The 24,486-nt window shown below is 34.0% G+C and overlaps 6 protein-coding genes across 9 annotated transcripts; 2 read left to right on the top strand and 4 right to left on the bottom strand.

The window, feature by feature from the left end:
- Positions 1–1,097: 1,097 nt before the first annotated feature.
- LOC102618211 (probable 3-beta-hydroxysteroid-Delta(8),Delta(7)-isomerase) lies at positions 1,098–2,561 on the top strand. The gene has a single exon (XM_006471624.4). The coding sequence runs from the start codon at positions 1,685–1,687 to the stop codon at positions 2,336–2,338; it is 654 nt and encodes a 217-aa protein (XP_006471687.2). The 5' UTR covers positions 1,098–1,684; the 3' UTR covers positions 2,339–2,561.
- A 2,754-nt stretch (positions 2,562–5,315) lies between these two features.
- On the top strand, positions 5,316–7,694 carry LOC127902337 (uncharacterized). The gene has a single exon (XM_052441239.1). The coding sequence runs from the start codon at positions 5,316–5,318 to the stop codon at positions 7,692–7,694; it is 2,379 nt and encodes a 792-aa protein (XP_052297199.1).
- A 220-nt stretch (positions 7,695–7,914) lies between these two features.
- LOC127902336 (ubiquitin-like-specific protease ESD4) lies at positions 7,915–9,032 on the bottom strand. Its single transcript, XM_052441238.1, has 4 exons — positions 8,841–9,032; positions 8,658–8,753; positions 8,431–8,559; positions 7,915–8,313 (listed from the first exon to the last, which is right to left on the bottom strand). Exons 1-4 carry the CDS (start codon positions 9,030–9,032, stop codon positions 7,915–7,917), a joined length of 816 nt encoding a protein of 271 aa, XP_052297198.1.
- LOC127902595 (uncharacterized) lies at positions 8,053–11,764 on the bottom strand. 2 transcript variants are annotated; one of them, XM_052442140.1, is made up of 9 exons: positions 11,513–11,764; positions 10,088–10,240; positions 9,895–9,999; positions 9,617–9,811; positions 9,358–9,528; positions 8,841–9,272; positions 8,658–8,753; positions 8,431–8,559; positions 8,053–8,313 (listed from the first exon to the last, which is right to left on the bottom strand). In XM_052442140.1, exons 2-6 carry the CDS (start codon positions 10,148–10,150, stop codon positions 9,210–9,212), a joined length of 597 nt encoding a protein of 198 aa, XP_052298100.1. In that variant the 5' UTR covers positions 10,151–10,240; positions 11,513–11,764; the 3' UTR covers positions 8,053–8,313; positions 8,431–8,559; positions 8,658–8,753; positions 8,841–9,209. The 2 variants fall into 2 exon arrangements, with proteins under 2 accessions (XP_052298100.1, XP_052298099.1); XM_052442139.1 differs by lacking the exon at positions 11,513–11,764 and adding an exon at positions 10,326–10,454.
- Positions 11,765–19,011: 7,247 nt separating this feature from the next.
- Positions 19,012–21,668, bottom strand: LOC102618773 (berberine bridge enzyme-like 8). 2 transcript variants are annotated; one of them, XM_006471627.4, is made up of 2 exons: positions 21,020–21,668; positions 19,012–20,883 (listed from the first exon to the last, which is right to left on the bottom strand). In XM_006471627.4, the coding sequence occupies exon 2, from the start codon at positions 20,797–20,799 to the stop codon at positions 19,183–19,185; it is 1,617 nt and encodes a 538-aa protein (XP_006471690.2). In that variant the 5' UTR covers positions 20,800–20,883; positions 21,020–21,668; the 3' UTR covers positions 19,012–19,182. The 2 variants fall into 2 exon arrangements, with proteins under 2 accessions (XP_006471690.2, XP_006471689.2); XM_006471626.4 differs by having other exon boundaries at positions 19,012–20,880; positions 21,020–21,667.
- Positions 21,669–22,066: 398 nt separating this feature from the next.
- LOC102618494 (uncharacterized) lies at positions 22,067–24,296 on the bottom strand. Of its 2 annotated transcripts, none has more exons than XM_025095768.2 (2): positions 24,146–24,296; positions 22,067–23,210 (listed from the first exon to the last, which is right to left on the bottom strand). In XM_025095768.2, exons 1-2 carry the CDS (start codon positions 24,258–24,260, stop codon positions 22,417–22,419), a joined length of 909 nt encoding a protein of 302 aa, XP_024951536.2. In that variant the 5' UTR covers positions 24,261–24,296; the 3' UTR covers positions 22,067–22,416. The 2 variants fall into 2 exon arrangements, with proteins under 2 accessions (XP_024951536.2, XP_015383828.2); XM_015528342.3 differs by having other exon boundaries at positions 23,757–24,233.
- Between the last annotated feature and the right edge of the window lie 190 nt (positions 24,297–24,486).

Genomic DNA, 24,486 nt, shown 5'->3' with positions numbered 1-24,486 from the left:
TCATAATATTCATTAGAATCTCTGCATTATCTGTACACTTGTGCTTCATAAATTATTATTATTATTATTTTATTTTATAAATAGTGTGATTGGTTGAGGAGGCAAGAGTACAAAATCCATTGACAAAATGATAATAAGATACAGAACAAAGCCATGTGCTTACTGTTGGGGAAATTTATTGAGTCCATTATTTGATCCGTCATGTTCCTTCCTGCAAGTAACCTTAATGATAATTTGTAGCTGTGTGGACCCGAAAATGCTCAAAAAGAAAGACTGTTGATTACAATATTTGAGATCTGGACAGACTGACAGTGTTAATTTCTGTTGGCGTTTTTTGTGACTAAAATATTTAAAAAAGGGAGTTTATATATCACCATCAAGTAATTTGAGCATGTTCAATTGATAATATTTTCTTTGAATGAGTAATAAATTTTAGTAAAAAATTAACATCTTCTCTTCTTGTCCCGAGCTTGTTTGAGTTTTTAAAAATTTTGTGTTATTTATACTATGGTGTTGATAAAAAGATATTAATCTGTTTAATACTATACGATTATATATATATTTTGTGTACAAATGAGTATTCTCAGAGTATACTCCTATGCATTGAATCCTCATGCATGAACTTTTAAAAGTTTAGTTTAATGGCAATACATTTGTTGATACATAAAACACTTCCAAATATTGTAAAGTAATTTGACACACTGTGTCCCACAACTAGCTAGGACCATGTAAATCTCTTTTCCAACCAATTTTGGCTGGCATTTTTGGAGTCTAAGATAATCTTTTTATGTAACAAAGTTCATACAATCATCTTTTTTCTTTTTTTCCCACCCCTATATTACTCAATAGTTCTAGAAAGAATAGACTGCATCAATGGACGAGCAGCAAGTTGGTTGGAATCATTTCTGCAAGATCTTCAACACATAAGGTTAGGGATTTGTAAAAGATTTGCTCTGTCCCTTAAAAGAATATTCTTAAAATCATTTAATAAAAACCCATGGAAATATAATAATGTCACGTTCTTTCCTTTTTATAGTAAGCTATTACATTTTCTTTTCATCTCCAACGCAAAACTGGGGATCTGTAAATATTGTCTCTTCCTTTTCCAAGATTCTTAATTGATAAAACCATTACTATAAGCCACCCTTTTGTGGCCTTAAAATGATTTATATATATTTTAGATTTGATAGTAGGCAAATGGGAAATGACTATGATCGTTTCTTGTGACCACTGTGATTAAAATTGCATGGTTGAATCTAAACATTGTAGTTAACTTGTTCATTAGTTAAAGTGTGCTTAGCCCACAAAATCATTTTTGTGATCTCATCAAAATTTTGCCCTTGGAGAGTGTTTAGGGCCACTCATGATGATTTACTGAAACACTTTGAAAACTAGTTTCTGCTTTTTCTTTATAGGGGGGATTCAATTATTCATGAGTATGTCCACTTAATTACACTTGGCCAAATGAACAAACATCAATCTTATTGAAGGCATTTGGGAGGGGATTCAATTACTCATAATGAGTATGTCCACTTACAGTTGGCCAAATGAACAAACATCAACCTTCTAGAAGGGATTTGGGACCCTACCAAAGATAATATAAAGAAAAGGATAAAAGTAGTAGGCTAAATTGAAGGCGATAATTCCAATTCCAAGTGAAGAAGAAGAAGATAAGAAATTAAAAATGAGTCATCCCTATTCGCCGAGTGATCTGATTCTACCAGATTTTACTCCAAATTTACGATCTACATCTGAAGTACATGCTTGGAACGGAATCGCTACCTTTTTGGTCATGCTTGTCATCTGGCTCGTCTCCGGGAGGTCATCACGCAAATTGTCTAAAACAGACAGATGGCTTATGATCTGGTGGGCTGTAAGTGGCCTCATTCACATCATTCACGAGGGTTACTGGGTTTTCTCTCCAGAGTTTTATAAGGACGAGTCTGGGAATTATTTTGCCGAAGTTTGGAAAGAATACAGCAAAGGTGATTCAAGATATGCATCAAGACATGCGGCGGTTCTTGGTATTGAAGGAATTGCCGTGATTTTTGTTGGCCCTGCCAGTCTTCTTGCAGTGTATGCTATAGCTAAAGGAAAGTCATACAGCTACATTCTTCAGTTCGCGCTTTCTCTTGTGCAGTTCTATGGGTCGTCCCTCTACTTCATAACAGCTTTCTTGGAAGGCGATAAATTTGCATCCACTAGATATTTTTATTATTCATACTTCATTGCACAAGGCGGCACCTGGCTTCTGTTTCCAGCCCTAATAATAATCCGCTGTTGGAAAAGAATTTGTGCTGCATGTACGCTCCCAGACCACAAGAGCAAAGTTTATTGATTGTTATTTCATATTCTGCTGTGACTCAACAATACATGCTTACATTGATCATTAAAAAAAAAAGAAAAAAGGAGTAGGCTTCGTTGAAGGGACGCAAATGAGTGTCTTTTAACCAAAACATTACAAATAAATGAAGTGAAATTTAGATTAACTAAGTGAAAATATTGAGAGGTGGCATGTAGTAGTGTATTATTATTCAGTTATTTTCACAGCTTACATTTTATTGGAGATTTTTGTTTTCTATTCTTTCTTCTAATATTTTGCTTTTATTGATGATAAACAAGAATTGCATTCATCGAACAAAATGGAAAATAAGAAAATAGATTGCCGAAGCAGATAATATTTTTTTAAAAAAAAAGTTAAAATTGTTGTGAACCCTTGTTGGTGGATGTCTAGTTAATTAAGCATGAGATTTTAGACAAGCAAGTATATGGAGCCAAAACCGCTCAATTTAACAAAGAATGGCTATGACATGAAGAAGACTATGTCATCATGGTCAAGCCAAGTTTGGTATGTAGCTAAGCTAAGTGGCCCATTTAATTCACTTAGTATCGAGCATGACATGACCAATTGTTACTGGTTGATGATTGCTACAAGGGGTAGTTTAATAATATTGTATCTTTTAAAATAATTGTTGTTAGTTATGCTGTAAAAATAATTAGATATCAAGAGAATCGGTTAAATATTTAGTAAAATTTATTTTTAAAAGTGTTATAAGTATTAATAGTAATGATATTTATTTAGTAAATTTCATTAATAAAAACTACTGTAAGAATGTAAATAAGTTAATTGGACATAATGTTGAATAAAAATTATTTAAATATTTATAAATATGTGTATAAAATATTTTTTATTGTGTACATATAACTAAAAAAATATTTTCTATTATAAATTTTATTTTTATTTTGTTATCTCATTATAATTGGCAGCAACAACAACAACAACAACAACAACAACAACAACAACAACAACAACAATAACAACAACAACAACAACAACAACAACAACAATAACAACAACAACAACAACAACAACAACAACAATAGTCTTTTTGAAGTTAATGCCTTTATTTCCTAATTAATAAGGATAATTTTAGATTTTTATAATATATATGGGGATATATATGGAATTCTATTAAGTATAAAAATAATTCTTAAAATCAAATTTTAAAAAGTTACTCATTTTCTACTTTTCAAAATCTGTTGTAGGATAAGGTGGTTTTACCAAAAGTAATTTTTAAAAAAATTTACTCAATCCTAAAATTAGCTTTTAAATTTTTAAAATTAATTTTGAACCTCCCAAAAGTAATTCCAAGTAGACCTTAGATTAAGTCATGCTCGCCTTGTACGCTGTACAATTCAAAATAAGAAAAATAGAACTCATCTTGACTATTTCCCTCAGCTCCCTTTCATTTATTTACATTATTATTTAGAGTGGTGATATTTGGCCCCCTCATTATATCTCACTAACCCCCACTTTTCAAATAATTTTTATTAAAATTTTTAAATTAATCTTTATCTCTCAACATACCCTACCAAATCCCCAATTTACCCTTATTATGATTTTTATCTATTTTTTCTAAGCACTCACCATGTAAAACTTATAAAATCTATTCTAAACTAGAAAAAAAATTATAATCATTGTAATCTCTCTATTTCTTTTTAAAGGTTTTATCCACCGTTATCATAACCATAAAATAAATTTCATACTTCTTCATCTTTTTCATCATCCTCTATTGAGTATTATACATTAATTTGTTCTATGATTACAAAAGTAAAATGTACAATATATGAAAATAGATAATAATTTTAAAAAGTTAATATAAATTAGGGTTTAAGAAATTAGATTAGCTAAAATTATATAATAATAGAAATTATTATGTGGGTGCACTTAAAAACTATTTACCTTTTAAGTCATTTCATATAAGAATAAAATATATATTAGTATAAAAGTAACTGGTGAGAGATAGTAGGATATAATGAGGGAGTTAAATATCACAAACCTATTATTATTTATTTTATACTTCTTGGAGAGTGTGTCTAGTCAGATAAACTACAAGATAATTGAGCTTTCGTTCTGTGTAGGCCCATTCTAATTCTAAATTGGGCTTCATATAATTCGAGCAATCGAGCCTTCTAAGTTTTTCTTTTTAGTATGACTTAGTCTGTTGACACCCTAATACCTTTTAAAAATCCCTTTCTTTACTTTATAACTTCAACCTTCATCAAAATTATATGGGAAATTTACAAAAATAACCATTAATATTTTATTATTTTCGTAATTAACCCTCTCAACTTTTTTCTATCAACATTAGCCAAACACAAGCCTTTCTTCCCAAATTACCCTTCTTTACAGAACAAAACCAACATTGTTTCTCCCATCTCGCCAAACCAAAAGTAGCTTTTCATTCTTGAATCATAAGCCAACGGCGACCGCAAAAGACAACTGTAAAAGTGATATCCGATCATAATCTATCCAAATTCAACACAAATCGACGTCACTTACTGGTATGAATTATTTTCTGAACTTACTGAACTGAGTCGGGTGAATCTGAATCTGGCGACAGGCTGCCTGTCGCAGCAAAACTTGGTGCGACAGGCACCCTGTCGCACCAAGCTTCGGGCGACAGGTTGCCTGTCGCACCCACTCTTGGAGATTTATTAAAATTGTATTATTTTAATTAGGACTGAAATAAATTTTTTTTTTAATTTCAGGCTTAATGGATTCAATTGTACTTGAATTGTGTTACGATGGTTGGTGGGAGACATTAGAGAATGGCTGTATGGAGTACGTGAATGGTAAAAATCGAGCTTTTTTGGTTGGAAAAAATTACCTGTTTGATCAGTTATTGACAAGAGTATACGAGGTGTTAAAAATAAATCGTAATGACTATAGTATCACAATGAAGACAACTTTGAGGTCTAGTAACACATTATATCGTATATGTGCAATGCCCATGGATATATGTGATGATGAAATGGTGAGGGTTGTGTTGCATATGGCATCTGACGTAGCTAATTTTGGATGCATTCCTATATTCGTGACCACATCACCTCGAGTTCCGAGCGAAGGTATTGAGCCACATGTCGATACAGAAACTTCGTTTAGAGCAAATATGTCTGGCCCCGATAATGATGAAGAGGTGTTGCCAAGGACAATATCGCTGCAGCAATATTACTCTCCAATCCACGACAATTATGACAACATTGATGATAATGGCGTTACGTTACAGGATGTTGGAGCAACGGTATTTCCAATAACAACGTCGTTGGAGCAACAATATTCTCCGTATCACAACAATGATTTTCGGGACAATGATGATTTTCATAATGAGACAGAGGGGGATAATATTTGTGCAGAACCTTCTAATAATACAAGGCGGGGCACTCGTTTCAATAATGATGGTGATGATGGAGGAGCCGGTCCTTCGAATGTTCCGTCATTTCAGGATGAGGATGAGTGTGAAGACAATACTCCTATGAATAACAGAGGCAATAGACCTATTCCTTCTATGGTTCAATCGAGAAGGAGAATTGACCCCCTTACAAGTCTTGCTCCAACTTTACCTTCGAACATGGTTGCTCCAAGCTTTGTTAGCAGTTGTGACTCAGATGATATCAGCGTGGGTAAGCTATTTGCTGAGAAGAATGAGCTTATATTACAACTACGCAAGGTGGCCTTTAGAGATAAGTTTGATTTCAAGATTGCACGGTCTACTACGACACGTTTCGAGGCTCACTGTTGTTCAGAATCATGTAAATGGCGTATTCGAGCAACTAGAAGTTCGAACGAGCAACATGTTCCTTGGGTGGTGAAGAGAATTGATAATGTACACACTTGTCATAATGAGGTATTGGTTGATGGACGTCATCAACTAAGGAGCCGGGTTGTCGGTCATATTACCGCAGAAAAATATATTCAAGATAAGAGGATTTATACTCCCAATGACATAAGAGCAGATATGCAACAGGAATACGGTGTTCAGTTAACATACCAGCAGGCATATAGGGCGAGAGAAGTTGGTCTTGAAATAGTACGCGGCAACCCTGCAGAGTCATACAACTTGCTCCCTAAATACTCTCACGTACTAACTACAGCGAATGAGGGTACAGTCACTCACCTCGAGCAGGATGGAGATGGTAATTTCTTGTACTATTTTGTAGCACTCGGATCTTCCATCAAGGGGTTTATGCAGTACATTCGGCCTGTCATTGCTGTAGATGGTACTCATCTGAAGGGATTATATCGTGGAAGCATGTTCGTGGCAACATGTCTTGATGGTAACAATCAATTGTATCCGTTAGTCATTGGGATCATGGATTCAGAAAATAATGATGCTTGGGAATGGTTTATGATGAAGTTACATGGAGTGATTGGTGATAGACCTGAGTTGGTAATTATCTCTGATCGATGCACTGCCATAAGGAGAGCCGTTCTTAAAGTATTTCACAATGCAACTCATGGCGTTTGTTTTTACCACGTCAAAGGTAACATTAAGTCACAATTTAGAATGTCCAAAGCTCTTTGGGATGAATTTGAGCCTGCCTTTATTAATGCAGCAAAAGCATATGGCCACGAGGAATTTAAGAGACAACTTGAAGGGTTGTGGATGATCCACTCGGGTGCGGCTGATTACCTAGAAAATAATGTCGGTACGTGTAATTGGGCAAGGTCTCAGTTTGAAGGTAGGAGGTACAACATTCTTACCACCAACATCGCGGAGAGTGTTAATGCTTTCATGAGGGAACCTCAAAAATTTCCTGTTACTCATCTTGTTGATCACTTCAGGAAAACATTGCAGCAATGGTTTTATAATAGAAAAATTGTGGTTGAATCAATGACTACTCGGCTAACAACATGGGCGGATGAAATAGTCACTGAGAGGAGAACTATAGCTGAAAGAATGATAGTTCGGCCGGTGTCTCCGCATCGCTTTCAAGTTATAGGCGGTGGGCTTAAGGAAGGGTTGGTTGACTTGCAAAAGAGAACTTGCTCCTGCAGAGTGTTTCAACTTGATCAGCTTGTGTGTGCTCATGCAATTGCGGCGTGTCTAACACACCGGGTGGATTTTATTAACCTTTGCTCGGACTTTTACACTACAGAATCGTTGGCGATGGCTTATGCACAACCAGTGGAGCCAGTTGGTGATGTGGCTGATTGGGAAGTTCCAGATGAAATTCAGGAGCTGCAGGTATACCCACCAGTTGAGGCACCGCCACCTGGACGTCGTAAAGAGTGCAGAATACCCTCGGCTGGCGAGGACGTTGACCGGCGAACTGTAAGATGCGGCCGGTGTCATGAACTTGGCCATAATCGTAAGCGATGTAAGAATCCTATTGCGTCGACTCGAAGTTAGTTGTATTTTGTGTGTTATTCGTTGGTTAAAACTATTATTGTTTTTGTGTTACGTTGGTTAAAACTGTTATTGTTTTTTGTATTTCGTTGGTTAAAATTGTTATTATTCATAAAACTTTATTTTATTTTAAAGTTCAAAATGTGAGGCATTAAAATTATATAAAATTAAGTGCGGAAATTAAAAAAAATGTAAATTTCAACATTGAAATTACTACATAGGTCTACAATATAATATCGTCATTAAATATATCAACCGCAATTTTCTTTCTAAAGTACTCGACATGACTAGCGTTAAACTCCAACCTAAGCCCGAACATTAAATACATCGTAACCATCAATACAAAAACACTGCAATCGCCAGTTCCAGGCTCTTGTTGTGGCGCGCTCTTAACTGCGATAACTTTCCACGGGTCTTCACTCCGCAACTCAGGTCGTATATTGTAGAAGCCAACATATTCCAACCAGCGAGGGAATATAACTTCAAGTGGCTTGAATTTCAACTTGTACCTTTTGTCGTCGCGAAATGTGAGTAATGAGTCATAAATCCAGACTTTATTTTTCCGAAAGTCAACTCGTGCTAGTACCCAATGCGCGCCGTCCAAGTTAACAGGGATGAGTAACTGCATATAAAAATTAAAAAACATGTTCGTTATATATGAAATTGAAATACAACAAAGAAAAAACAACTCCTCGAATATTTTCATTATAGTACATGTGAAATGTAATAAAATACATACCATATCGACATCCGTCATTGATTTTGACATTGTGTGCTGTCGCCCACACAGATAACTATTCAAGCGGTCGTCGAATACCATTGAATCGACTGCACAATTCCCGTTATTCCATAACTGATTCAAGAACACCTAGTACATAGATAACCAAGAAATGCATAAATTAATTAAACTTAAAGGCAATAATTAAAGAAATTAAATAGTATTTGTAAGTTTTGTCGGCACGTTACCCAAAAAAATGTGTCCGTATGTGTGACACGTTGGAGTAAGGCATTTGGATACTGCCGTTGTTTCTCGCTAATCAAGCGGAGATACTCGTGAATATGCTGTAGAGAAACAGAAATATTACGATTTAAAAAAAAAAATTATACACAAATACACAACAGTATACACCACGAGGAAAATATAAATACCTCATCGCCTAGCCATCCCATCGAAGCTGTCCCCAAAATTATTTGAAAGAATGACCGCGGGTGCTGGACGTTCCGGCGGACTCTGATATCACCAGTGAACCATCGATCAAACTCAGCAAACCAACTAGAGTCCTCCAATCCTCTCAGCGGATTTACATCCACACTCGTACTCATGTCAATCGCATGCTCCATGATTTGGGGTCGAGGTAACCTCCGGACGTTCTGTCCTCGCCTGACCGGAGGAATCATGTAAGGACTGTTATAAACATACGACGGTATGTACGCGCGGCCGAACTTACTAACGCCCGGAGGCACCTCTGTGAACACCTGCACGCTCTCCCCACTAACATCCCCGTAGAAACTAACCAATCACGTGGGCGTAGACAAATTTTCATTGCCCACGTCAGTATACACTCCATAGTCATCCGGGGCCTGTACAATCGCCAAAAAGAACATATTAAATAATTATCAAATTAAAAGTTAAACGAACATAATTATTTAATATAAATTAGCTTACCGCATACGAGCGTGCAGTGGGAGAATCCTTATTTGGACGTTTAGAAAATGTGTCGATGAAGCCAACAACGGTTTCTTTAAAATCTTTTAATTCTGACTTTATTTCATACACGTTACGATCAATCTTATCCAGCCGTCGTCGTACGTAATCATTAAACTGCTTTGTCCTCGACTAATACAAAAGAAAAAAATAAAACTTTAGAATAACAATAAAAAAATAATAACAACCAAAGTGAAAAATATCGTATATTATTTATAACCTCAGAATCCCGTGCGTCATCAGAGTTGTCTGTTTGCTGCTGGTCATCAACAGCCACCTCATCCTCAAAAGTGTCATGACGCTGCTCAAAAGTGTCATGACGCTGCTCTGGTATTGGGTTTGGTATGTCGTCATGATCGTCATGCTCGTCCGATTGTCTTGTAACCGACGGCATCGCGTTGATTGAGGGTTGGTGCTGTATAAAGTATCATTTAAAATTACTAAATGAAAAGTCAAAAATTTCGATAAAAAAAATTTTTGTACTTACAGTATACCGACCTTATGAACCCAGTCTGGAATGCTTGGCAAGTAATCCTTCACAGAGAGCCAATATTTTCTGCTACTCTCCTTTGAATTTAGCTCAAGAGTTTGTAAAACGTCCGTCTGCCATAAATTTAATTGAAAAATTTAAGTAAGTAAACCCAACTTAAATTTAGTAAAGTTAAAAAAATAAGTAATACATATTACTTACAAGACGAGATTCGTCGTTGAAGAACGAATAAACCTCCGCAAAGTTGATTCTCGAAGACGCCATAGGCTTCCATTGCAGAATGCGGGGAATCTTACTCTTCGTTTTGACGACCCATGTTGATGGTAACCCTCCGATTGCTTCATAAATCCAAGCCTACAACAACCAAAGTGAAAAATCAAATAAAAAAACTATCAAATATTTAATACTATAAAACTTATTAATAAACAAAAAAAAGCACCTGCACCCCAGACGTAAATCCGTAAAGATTGTATTTTTCAATATTATGATCTGGATTTTTCAACCGAGTCTTCTTAAATTTCTCGTCTTTTTCGAACAGTGCATTGTCAAGACTCTCATAAATCATTTCCCACGATAATAGACCCCATGGACGCTTTCGGAAGTACTGAATATCATCAACTTGGTCAAGCCAATCGAAATTAATTTGACAGTGATTTTTTCTTGCATTTAGTACTCTGTCCGCAAAATAAAACATCGCAATCTTTAATGCGTCCATATCGTCTATTTCCTCGAAATTCAACTCCTTAAATACGGCATCAAATTGCTTCACATTAATCTTACGATGCACACCACCAAAATACGTATTCCGTAGCCTCTGCTCCATTTCATCATTTTTTTCATTGGTATCAACACCAAATGAAAGTCCAGTAACCAAGCACCATTCGACAATTGACAAGCGAATCAAATGCTTACCAATTTGAAACCATAACTGATCCTCACGGCTATCTTCTTCATGGGCCACTTGACGCAGTAAAAGATTATGCAAAATTACCCCACTAAATGGAAAACTTCGACACTCCAAGAAATGCCCAAATATATCCTTTTTGAACATACTCAACTGCCGGTTTGTTAATTTTTCCTCGATAGCTTTTACGACCGAAGATAACATACACATGCTCGAAATTCGACCAGGAAAGTGATCAGCATAACGAAAATACATCTTGCCTACTTCAATATCCGGTGATTTTGATTTCGCCATGTATCTGTAATATTTATAAAATTATTACATTATATTTACAGAAATCAAAAATTAACTCGTAAAAAAAAACTCTAATTTTTTGGTGCGACAGGCAAGCCTGTCGCTCCAAAAAACTCGTGCGACAGGCCCTGTCGCACCAAAAAATTGGTGCTGTCGCACCAGATTTGGTGCGACCGCAGGCTTGCTGTCGCGTGAGGCTTGCTGTCGCACCAGATTTGGTGCGACCGCAGGCCGCGCATGGGCGCGCGCCCTGCCCCCCTCCCTCCCCACCCCCAAAATTAAGCGCAATCACTCCAAAATCAAAAACAGTACTCCCAAACACCACCAACCACCACAAACATCATCACCACCATTATCAATCTCAAGCTATAACTATTATTATTCTAAAATCTCATTTTAAATTAATGAAAATAAGAAAAATGACTAACCTAGGTTTTGTTGAAGGTTGTGGATCGTAGATCGGATGCCGGTGAGAGATGGAGCCGCCGCCGACGGGGTTGATGTCGCCGCCGATGATGGGAGTTGGATCGGTTTGGGAGAGATGAGAGAAAGGGAGTGTTGGGGAAGAGATGAGGGAGGGGTATTTTGGACTCAAATGTTGTTTAATGGCTAATGTTGATAGAAATATTTTTGGGGGGTTAAGATGAAAAAAAGCAAAGTTTTTTTGGTTATTAGTGTAAATTTCCCAAATTATATACAATGACAATTTCTAATAAACCCCTCATTATCTAGATTTGTTAACAAAAGAAACATGTTTGGGCAAGAAAAGCTTTTGAAGCCTTGAAGGTATCAATTTCTTTGCTACCATTTTTCGTAGTAGAGTTTCTGTAGAAATGTTAAGGTCTAGACTATATCATTGTGTAATAGTGCTTCATTTTTTAAATCAATAGCACTCGTCTTAGGTTTACTACAACTTCAATTAGTGTGCGAGGAATTAGTGACTTAGTTCAAAGTGATCCAGATCACATGGTATTCACATCATCCCTTTCATCTTATTTATCAAGCAGATATTTATTGCACTATGATATGAACTTATTTAGTCCAAGAAGTAGAGGACGGGTCAAAAACATATTTATGAGAAATATGGTTTGAAAAAAAAAAGGAACCAACAATAAAAAATTTATTTTAACAGTTACAGTCTCAAACTCAAATATACCTATACCATAATTTATAATTTTGATTAAAGATTCAAGAGATGAAAAGAAGTGCCTGAAATTAAAATTCATCAAAGTGTAGAAAAAAAATCATTTTTTTAATTTTTTAGTGAGAAATGACAGCAAGGATTCCTCCATTACTATTGAAATGACAATGAAAGTTTTTTATTGAAAAATGAAAAAGATAAAAAAATTTATGAACAAAAGGAAATTAAAGAAACCATAGGGTTTGACGATAACAAAATCACCATCAAAGGTAACCATTTTGAAATTTTTTTATTGAGGTTATTAAAGAGAAGGGGTTTGAAGAGGTATCCAGTCTCGCTCGTTTAATATAATTTTGATTAGTTGATGCTAATACCTCACAAGGAAAGAAAAATATTGATTTATTATGTCTTTTTTTTTTCTCTCACAAAATATAGTAATATACTTCATAAGAAAAATCACATCTGTTTAGGAAAAGATTAGGTTATAAAAATATTTCAATTCATTCAGTACTATACAATTATACATATATTTTGAGTATAGATGAATATTCTCGATGTATACTACTATGCATTGAATTCTTGACACTCTTAACACGTTACATTTCAATCAATGATTAGAAAGTAATATATATGCGTTATGAGAATCCAATAGATAAAGATTGTAAAAACATTATACATGGTCCTAGCTAGGCTCTCATGCATGAATTTTTTTTTTAAGTTTGGTTTAATGGCAATACACATCTGTTGATAGATAAAATATTCCCAAATCTTGTAAAGTAATTTGGCACACTGTGTCACACAACTAGCTAGGACCATGTACATCTCTTTTCCAAACAATTTTGGCTGGGATTTTTGGAGTCTAAGATGATATTTTTATGTAACAAAGTTAATATAATCATTAATCATCTTTTTTTCTTTTTTGCCCACCCCTATATTAATCAATAGTTCTAGAAAGAATAGACTGCAACAATGGACGAGCAGCAAGTTGGTTGGAATAATTTCTGTAAGATCTTCAACACATAAGGTTAGGGATTTGTAAAAGATTTGCTCTGTCCCTTAAAAGAATATTCTTAAAATCATTTAATAAAAACCCATGGAAATATAATAATATCATGCTCTTTCCTTTTTGTAGTAAGCTATTACATTTTCTTTTCATCTCCAACGCAAAACTGGGGATCTGTAAAAATTGTCTTTTCCTTTTCCAAGATTCTTAATTGATCAAACCATTACTCTAAGCGACCCTTTTTTGGCCTTAAAATGATTTATACATATTTCAGATTTGACAGTAGGCAAAGGGGAAATGAATATGATGGTTTCTTGGACGTGGACGTTGTTTAGTCAACAAATGATTTACAAAATCGTATATGTGATCTCATCAAAATTATGGACGTGGACGGTGTTTAGGGCCAGTCATGATGATTTAGTGAAGCAACTTTGAAAACTAGTTTCTGCTTTTTATTTATAAGGGAGATTCAATTAATCATGATGAGTATGTCCCCTTACACTTAGCCAAATGAGCAAGCATCAATCTTATTGAAGGGATTTGGGACCCTACCAAAGATAAGAAAAAGAAAGGATACAAGCAGTAGGCTCCGTTGAAGGGACGCAAATGAGTGTCTTTTAACCAAATATTACAAATAAACAAAGTGAAATTTAGATTAACTAAGTAAAAAATTTTAGAGGTGACATATAGTAGTGTACTATTATTAAGTTATTTTCACAGCTGGCACTTTATTGGAGATTTTTGTTTTCTATTCTTTCTTCTAATCATTTTCTTTTTTTGATGATAACCAAAAAAAAAAAAAAAAAAGAGGAAAAATAAGAAAATAGATTGTTAAAGCAAATAATTTTTTTTTTATAAAAAAAAATAGTTAAAATTGTTGTGACCTCATGGTGGTGAATGTCTAGTTAATTAAGGATGAGATTTTAGACGAGCAAGTATATGGAGCCAAAAGCGCTTGCACCGATTGGCAATTTAACAAAGATTGGCCATCACATGAAGATGACTATGCCATCATGGTCAAGCCAAGTTAGGTACGTGGCTAAGCTAAATTGCCCATTTAATTCACTTAGTACCGAGCATGACATGACCAATCGTCATTGGTTGATGATTGCTGCAAGGGCCAATTAGGTAAAATTATATATTTTTAAAATAATTTCTTGTACTGTACAAATAATTAGCTATAAAGAGAATCAATTAAATGTTTGGTAAAATTTATTTTTAAAAGTACTATAAGTATTAATGGCAGTCATATGTGTTCGGTAATTCCTATTAATAGAATGTTATAAGAATGTAAATAACTTAATTGGATATAATGTTCAAAAAAATTTATTTAAACATTTATAAACATGGATATAAAAAAATCATTTTAATTATATAAATATTTTATATTATTAATTTATTTTTATTTTGTTATCTCATTATATTTGGTAATGATAATAATTTTTTAGAGGTTAATGATTTATTTCCTAATTAATAAAGATAATTTTAGATTTTTATAATATATATAAGGATATAAATGAAATTTTATTAAGTATAAAAATGATTCTCAAAATTAGATTTTGAAAAATTGTTCCTTTCATGCTTTTAAAATCTATTGTAAGATATGGTGAGTTTGCTAAAAATGATTTATAGAAAAAATTTATCAAACGTTAAAATTAGCTTTTAATTTTTTAAAATTAATTTTGCGTCTTGTAAAAGCAATTCCAAACTAGCCATAAATTAAGTCATGCTCGCCTCGTATGTGATATAATTCAAAATCAGAAAAACATAACTCTCCTTGATTATTTCCCTAAGGTCTCTCTCCTTTATTTTGATTATAATTACGACCAAAACTATTGACACCCCTACCAAAACCCATTAAAATCCCTTTCTTTATTTTATAACTTCAACCTTTATTAAAATCATATAGAAAGACAATTTCTAATAAACCCCTCATTATCTAGGTTTGTTAACAGAGGAAAAACATACGGACAAGAGAAGCTTTTGAAGCCTTGACGAGACCCATTTTTTTTGCCACCCTTTTTTGTAGCAGAATTTTTGTAGAAATGTTAAGGTCTAGACTATATCATTGTGTAATAGTACGTCATTTTTTAAATCAATAAGCATTCATCTTAAGTGTACTACAACTTCAATTAGTACGGGAGAAATTAATGACTTAGTTTAAAATGATTTAGGTCACATGGTATTTACTTCGTCACTCGGTTCATGTTATTTATCAATCAGATATTTACTGCACTATGATATGATTCATTTAGTCCAAGAAGTAGAGCACGAGTTAACAATACACTTATGAGAAATATGGTTTGAAATAAAAAAAGTATGTAACCCACAATTAAAAATTAATTTTAACAATTACATCCTCAAACTCAAATAAGCCCATACTATAATTTATAATTTTGATTAAAGATGAAAAGAGATGAAAAGAAAGTGCCTAAAATTAAAATTCAACAAAATGCAAAAACAAAAAAAATAAAAAATTTTCTGAAATTTTTGGTGAGGAATGACATTACGGATTCCTTCGTTACTATCAAAATGACAACGAAAGTTTTTTTTATTGAAAAATGAGAGTAAAAAATAAAAAAAAAACTGTGAACAAAAGGAAATTAAAAAAACCATAGGGTTTAACAATAACAAAATCATCATCAAGGGTATCCATTTTGAAATATCTTACTGAGGTCATTGAAGAGAAGGGGTTTGAACATGTATTCAGTCCCACTTGTTTAATATAATTTTGATTAATTGACTCCAATATCTCACAGGGAAAAAAACATTGATACATTATGTCTTCTTTTTTTTTTTTTTCTTAACAAAATATAGTAATATACTTCATAAGAAAATCACATCTGTTTCTCTTGAGTTATTGTAATGATAAACTTCTTCCTTTTTTTTTCCCCAATTCCATGTTAGGCTAAATTCATGTAAAACAAAGTCACCATTAATATGTGAACTCCAGCACCACAAATCTTTATACATGATTTCTAGAAAAAATATTCTTCACATGCATGCATCATGCGAGATGTAATGCCAATTCCAAGAAACTGATGCTAAGAAATCACATATAAATGCAACAGCAGCACACAAAATCCTTTTAATCCAAAGAAAGTTGTATCATCAACTTATATCTGTGGTTTAAAAAATACATTACACTTCATGGTGGCTTGGCCGGCAACAAACAAATCTTATTTTGATTTTAAAATATAATTTTGGGCCACCACCATTTTAAAGTCTTTTGTGCAAGCCTAATGAATAATTAAGCAACGCTAATAAATGCTGGCTATATTAAATTTTTTTTTTCCCTTTCTATATGTACATCGATTATTTATTTTCCTAAGTACTGTGCTCAATGACAATCCCTTCAAAGAATCAACCTCTAAACTCTTCTTGCATTATCTAAAAAATGTTACTGATAAAAGGTTGAGAGCTTTGTTTCACTATCACGTGTGGGCCAGAATAAATTATCACACCGGGGTGTTTAGGCCCAGTGGCCCAGTGGGATGTTGGGCCTGGGGTCGATTGAGTAATTCTCAATCAGGTCGTGTTAGGAAAATCAATCCATGTTAATTTTCACAAAGAATCTTCCAGATTGTAGTACTTGTGGGTTCACGAGTGGATGCTAAAAGTACAAGCATTACAATTTCAATCATAAAGGTCATTTTCTTTTAAAAAAATTAATTAAAAAAATAAAAGAAAATCATCGGAGTCAAGTGACCACATACAGCCTTCTGGGGCTACCAACCCACTGCACCATATGCACATGTTTTTTTTATGTGGCATAGCACGTTGATGTTGACTTGGTGGTCGGAAAGCTCCGAGACAGATGCTGGCAAATAATAATAATGCCACTTATTTTCTTGACTTACGAAATCATTGCTCGTTTATTATTTGACAAATGTTAAGTTATAATAATTATAACATATATTTTTTTACGAATCACATAAATTATGTATTTTATAATTTTATGTGGTTCACATAAAGAATATATGTTATAATTATTATAATTCAGAAACTCCCTCGTAAAGGATTTGTTAGTCATGTGATTATAAAAAATAAAACATAATCCAAGACCTTTGAAGATTCCTTCCGGATTTACGAGCAATAATTATGAACTGTTTAACCCAAAACAATTCTATATGTGTGTCATTTTTCCACATTATTTTTTTATTAGTTTAAAAGTCTAACAAAAAAATAAAAAATAAAAATGATATAACCATTCCGCTTAGTTTTTTTTTTATAGTAACTCGTGCCTTCAAATATTTTGATGGTATAAGTTTTGAGTTTTTTAGAATTCATTTCAATCTTTTGTTTTAAAAAATGTGGATTACGAATATATTTCTTTTTTTTTTTCTGAATATACGTGAGAATATGTTTTTTGAGTTAATTTCCACCAATTTGCCTTAAGTTTCCAGCTATGAGTGGGAATGGGAGTTTGCGAGCGTCATGAAAGTGATGCAGATGAAATTTAAGATGAAAAATTTTATTTTGAAATTATCATCTCAACAGCCGCCAACAAGAAATTGTTTGGAGAAGCTACAAGCCTTTTTAGTAAATACCTCTTACCTTTCCTTTATAAAATATGCCTTTTATAATGTAATTTAAATTACATTAGGTTTTTGTTTTATTATTAGAAAAATTATTAGTCATTCACTTTAAATTCATCCTATTATAAAAAAATACTATAAAATTTTAATTTTTTTTAATTTTTCATCCTAAGTTGTAATTCATATCAACTATCCGCCAAAAAAACATAATTGCCCTCATTGAAATGATAAAATAAAATAAAATACATAATATAGTAGTAATTATTTTATGAGAGTAATTATATATATATATATATATATATATATATATATATATATATATATTTGTGGATGGTTGATATAAATTATAAATTTACGGTGAAAAATAAAATAGATTCAAAATTTTATAGTATTTTTTTAATAACAAGATATATATAAGGTAAATGACTGTAATTTCCTATTATTATTTAAAATTGGAAATGCTTCTGTCAACTTTTCTATGCAAATTTGGTGTCTTTTGTTTTTGTTAATATATATTGGTCATTTTATGTAGCAAAAATTTGTATATTTATTTTTCTATTTACATTGTAAAAGTTGAGTTTTTTTTTTTTTATATACAATGAAGTTAGTAAATTGAAATTGTTTCTTTATACTGTTTAAGTGTAGGTGTATATTTACTATATATGATCATTCAAAATCTTTTATTTGGTAAAGAGAGAGAGAAGCTTCTCATATTTAATGGGAATTAAGTAAAAAGAAAAAAAAAATTGAAGAAGCAGAGTAGCATTTTAAATATAATTTCACTGAAAGTGGTGGGTAAACAATATAACTAAATATTTTATTGACAACGAGACAAAAGTTATTTCATATGAATCATGCTTTTGCTGTCACGGTGTCCCCTGTCAGGTCCAAATCATGCATTAAAGGAGTTTAGAAAAAAAAAATCATAAAAATCTCCAGCCACCGCTTATAAAATTTATAAAGAACTGCATTTTAGAGGTGTGATGAAAAATGGCATGATTGCACAAATTGAATATTCTGCTGAGATGCCAAAGTGATAATCTACTATTGTGGTGCATGTCACTTTTAAGTTATGAAAAAAGAATTATAATTATAAAATAAAAATTAAACAGTATGCCGTAAATATGAGTTTTAAAAAAATAATTTAATAAAAATATTAAAAATATATTAATTTCTTATTATATAAATAATAAATTAAATCAACTTTGTTAATATTTACTAAAAACTTTACAGGTTACCCCAACCTCAGTAATATAATTAGAAGTGCATTAATAATTTAGAAGAGGAAGCACACTGATTGTAAGAATAAAAAAAGCACATTATTGATGGTAATGCTTTATTTTGAACTACAAAATTAAGAACAAATTAAGCTAATTTTCTTCTTATAAGGAGTACAACGAGTGAGTTTCTAGTAATTTATTCTACATCATGTAGTGGGGGAAGAACTGGAATGCTCTGTTCATTCCTGAAGAAGTTATCAGGATCAACCTTGGTCTTAATTTCAACGAGCCTGTCGAAATTTTCCAAGAAATAATTGATCCCATAAGCTCTTCCCTCCGAGTAGCCTGTCTCAAAATTGTGGCTGTTGGTACCCAAATCAAGGTCCCTGTAGGCTAGAAATGACTGCCTTGGGTTCTTGGACACATAAGGAGTCAAGTAATCGTAGAGCTGCCTGGTCAAATCTATGTAGTAATTTGCTGCGTCAACTCCTTCTTCATTCCAATTCGTAACGTACTGAATCTTCCACAAGTTCCCATCTCTGTGCGGAAATGGACTCGCCGTTGCCGGAATCTCATGCATTTTGCCACCGTAGGGGTTGAAGTTCATGTACGGTCTTTCTAGTTCAATCATCTTCTTCCACAGCCCTTCGAGGCCTTCCCTCGGGATTGGCTCCGTCACATAATCTGATTTCCTCTTCAGAGAGCTCAGCGTCAGTGGCGTTCGATCGAGCAACACACTTGCCGGTGTCCCTGCAGGGAAGCTGCCCCAGTAAACCACTGAATCAATCCAGCTCAATTCGGTGCAGTCGGATCGAGTTAATCCCAGTTCTGGAAATCCCTTGTCAGTGATTGACAGTAGCCTTTCGGACCCTCCGAGGAACAAGGCAATAAACGTAGCCCTTACCGTCCTTTCCCCAGTCCGTGTGCTGCTGTTCACAACATCCAGCACCAGCCTGATGAATAGACCATCGTCCAGCTTGTGGGCGACGTGTTGCCATTTGTCCACAGCATCGGTAGCATCTTGTTCCAAGGTCTTTTCAACCTTGAAGACGGTGACTGTTTCCGGAACAGGAACAAGATTGATTTTGTAAGCAAGAACAACTCCAAAGCTGGCTCCCCCTCCTCTGATAGCCCAAAAAAGATCCTCCCCCATGGAGTTTCTGTCGAGTATTATGCCATTAACATCCACGAGCTTTGCGTCGACAATGTTATCGACTGATAATCCATATTTCCTCATCATATTTCCATACCCTCCTGCACTGAAGTGGCCGCCAACACCAACTGTAGGACAAACCCCTGCTGGAAAGCCATGAGTTTTGCTTTTCTCCGCTATTCGATAGAAGACTTCACCTAGAATTGCTCCAGCCTGAACCCAAGCAGTCTCACTTTCTATATCGACATCAATGGAGCGAAGATTGAACATGTCAAGGATGAAGAATGGGACATTGGACACATATGATAGTCCCTCATAGTCGTGTCCCCCACTTCTAATTTTCATTTGCAGGTTGTGCTTTTTAGCACAAATTATGGCAGCTTGGACATGGGATTCATGCATTGCAGCCACAATAAGCACAGGCTTTGGAGTTGAGGATGTGTTGAAGCGAAGATTTCGGATGTATGATTGCAGTACAGATGAATATGAAGAGTTTTGAGGAGTATGTATTGCTTGAAAAATTGGGTGGGAGGGCGGAGAATTGTTCAGAAGGCATTGGTGAAAGCTTTCGTGAGAGTTTACCCTCCAAGACCACGAAATGTACAACACAAGAACTGAAACCAGAGAAATTACAGCACGTTTCAAAATTACCATTTCCATTTTCTACTTCCTCTTGCTGTGAATCTCCCCGGAATCTGATTCAGGATTGTTTGCAGTACTATATTTGTTGATCTTTGTCACCTGCTACATTAAATTTTGGAAAGGCATAAATATCCCACATGATGAAAATTGGACGGTAAAAGCAGAGAAGCAATCTTCTTTACTTAAAATAAGCAACTAAAAGAACTTCAATAAAAGTAGAAGAGATAGCTTTACTAACTCAGAGAGCTCTTGTTGTAGTAAACTTGTGGGGAACGAGAGGTCAAAAGTTGACAGCAGCAAGGCCTTCAGAGAGTGAGAATGAGAAGCTCTTAAGCTTTCGCAGTATAAGCAGAGTGGTAGCTTCTGTACTTGAAAGCTTGTGTCTAGAGATAAGTGGCTGTGAGTTATAAAATAATAAGTGATAAGTGAGTTTGGTAGGTGATTGTTGTGGTGCAGGATTGTTGGATTCTGACTGAAGATGCTTCCAGGGAAATAGACAAGATAGATAATTAATGTAAGGAGAGCATTGCTGGCCTCATGGTTTTCATGATTTTTGCATCTTCCAAGAAGATGCTCTGTGCTCTATAGTACAGTTACCTTGTAGATTGAGTTCTATATATTATATAAGAGCTGATGGTTACAATTAATATTTGAGAGTAAAATTTATTTACGATGTAGGTCAAAAAGACGATTTTATCCAATGATTGAGTGCCTCATTTCTTTTATTGTATGCGAGTTGGTCGTTACAAATGATATCAGGGTAAAATTTAGTTTATAATGTCCTAATCCCTCAAGACTTGAAATAGCACATAATAAAGTGTAACATCTTAAAGTGTATCTGGAAACAAAATTGTGAGGACTCGTAGCCAAAATAGACAAATATTATATTAAAATACGTAATCATCTTCATTACTTTCATAATCATTTATGTTGGTGAAACTCCCTAAACTTGTCACTATTGCATGCATACAGCCTTCAGTAAATAATTTGTCATTTCGTACCTGCTCTACTTATCAATAGCCAAAACCTGTCGGCAGAGTTTTGTTCATTCTTCTATTATTTTTTTTCCCCAGATCACTATATGTCAATCACTTAGATTAATAATCACTGACAAGTTAACCACCTCAGGATCATGCAATAACTCCCTACAAACGAGCCAAGGCCGCTGCCATTGACATAAAATGTGAAACAGAAGCAAAACTCAAAGGAGTTCCATTTCTTCAGTAACAGAATAATATTAACTCAGATGGGAACTTGAATTAGCATCAGAACCAGAAGCTGATGATTAAGGTTTAAAGAGATCAATGACTAAGATGATTAATTGATTATGTAACCTAATAGTGTCATTACCAGGTAACAAGGTGATCGAGAAGAAACTTCTAACTAAAATTCCATCAATATATCCAAGAGCTATACTAGGAAACCAGCACTTACATAATGGCATGAGCATAAAGCGTTTGAAATGAGATTATAGACCTCAAGTAATATACCAAAAGGATAACCATCTATTCACATACTTGATGTGCGAGATAGGAACCCAAAACCACCTGACATCATTTGTAGACTAGAAATAAATCTGACGTAACGGAACACACTGATCCCATAACCAAGTCAACAATTGAAAGAGCTGCAGCATCAGACTTTCTTATGCTTAAGCCACATAATTTGCCTGTTTTTCTCCCTTAGTGCAACAAACATCTCTCTGTTCTGCCTTTCAGTTAAGATATCAGCAGCTTTCATGAATAGCTCATCGTCCTCAACAATTTCGGGCATCCCCTCTACTATTTGCATCACTTCCCCAATGCTACAACCCGGCTTATCTATCCCCTTAAAACTCTTCTTTGCTACAGCATCTAAAAGAACATCTAATTGTTGAGATACTTTAAGTTCAGCTTCTTCTGAAACTTGTAGTCTCTTTTTCCCTTGCGCAGAAACAACAGCATTATGTGAAGAAGTGTCAGCAATTCCAACTCCTTCAGAAACATCTTTCAATTTTTCTTGTGTAGAAACAACAGCATTGCGGGAAGAATTGTGAACCCCAACTTCTTTTAAAACAAATTCTCTCTTTTGCTCTTGTGTGGCAACAACATCATTAGGGGAAGAAGTGCTTTCTTTCTTTTTTCCTCGTGTAGAAACAGCAATATTACGTGATGCAGCATCACCAGCTCCAACTCCTTGAGAAAGAAGTTCTGTCTTTTTTACTTGGGTAGAAACAACAGCTCTACGGGAAGAATTTTGAGCAACTCCGACTCCTTTTAAAACTTTTTGTCTCTTTTTCTGTGGTGCCGAAACAACAGTGCTGCTGTAAGATGTGTCGTCATCAGTACTACATGATTCGTCGACCATATAGTTGAGATATTGATACATAATGATTGGTAATGTAATCAAATCAATTAAATCATCATCACTATCAGTAGATGAACTCATATCTGTAAAATTAAAAAACATTATCATAGACATATCAATTTAAAAAATTCCGTCACTCAAATTCAAGATTAAGAATTTGACAGAACATTTTAATAAAATTGACAATTTTTATATACATTTGACTTGTAAATTTCAATCACCCAAATTAAAGATAGCGAGGAAAATGAAAATAAGCTGTATGGCCTACTATAGTCAATGATGAGACTCGTTGAAGACTTTTGCTCTGCAAATTTTATAGACAGGGTTGTCAATACCCGAATGTTTAGTTTCTAATCGGTAAATGACTTGGTGGATAAATTTAGGCTGTTTCAACATTCAATCTTCCAATATAAACTATGAATCCATCTTCGGAATTTCAAATCATGGTAAAAAATTTCTATAAATGAACAAGCATTGACAATGGAAGGCGATCAAGAACTACGTTTTATAACAAAAACACTCAAAGATTCTCATACATTGTTTCAATTTCTTTACTTTTTTCACCTTTCAATTAAAATGCATACCATCTGATGAGACCAATTCATTTGTTTTATAGAACAGAACAAAACCTTGCAAAATAAAGATCAAAGCAGAACCATGCCGGGGCACATCACTGACACGAATGTGTTTCAATTTGCATTTGAAACAACAGTTGACAAAGCAGCTGTAAAACTGCTTTCCCGAAGAAGCGCTACCAAGAGCTTTTAGTCAAAAGTGCTTTCTAAAGAAGGCACATTCTCAGGCCCAAATGCTACCTAAATCTAATAATAATAAAAAAGAAGACTCAGACAATAAAAACACATTCGTGTCAGTCACCATATCGCTGTTTGGTCGAATAAACAAGAAGAACCATTTTTATACAAGCCCTGGTATTTTTGTTTTATAATTTCACGATAATTTGAAATGACTGCATGAGGGAAAAAATAAATAATTTTTCTGCGGAAACCCTAGCACTGACCTTCTTGGTAATTGAGATAGCGGCTGCGGTGGCGGGAGTTGTAAGCAGAAGATAATAGAAAAGGCTGAGAAATGTTTTCAGGCTCAGGAATGAGTAATCTTGTAAAGCCAAGCATTCACCCAGAGTTCCCTAGAGAAGATAATTATCAAGTTATCCCCGTAATTTACAAAAATTACAAATATGGCTCTAAATTTAATATGTACCGATATTTAAAGTCATTTTTACATTTTACTAATGTGAACACTATTAGAACCATTGATATTTAAAAATATTATTTGAGCCTCCGATTAAAATAAATAATCTCATTTAATTTATAAATAATTTATTTTTTCTTTTTCCTC

This window comes from Citrus sinensis, chromosome 5 (assembly GCF_022201045.2).
Source record: "Citrus sinensis cultivar Valencia sweet orange chromosome 5, DVS_A1.0, whole genome shotgun sequence".
NCBI classification, from domain to species: Eukaryota; Viridiplantae; Streptophyta; class Magnoliopsida; order Sapindales; family Rutaceae; genus Citrus; species Citrus sinensis.
This window is presented reverse-complemented; position numbering and strand designations above follow the sequence as displayed.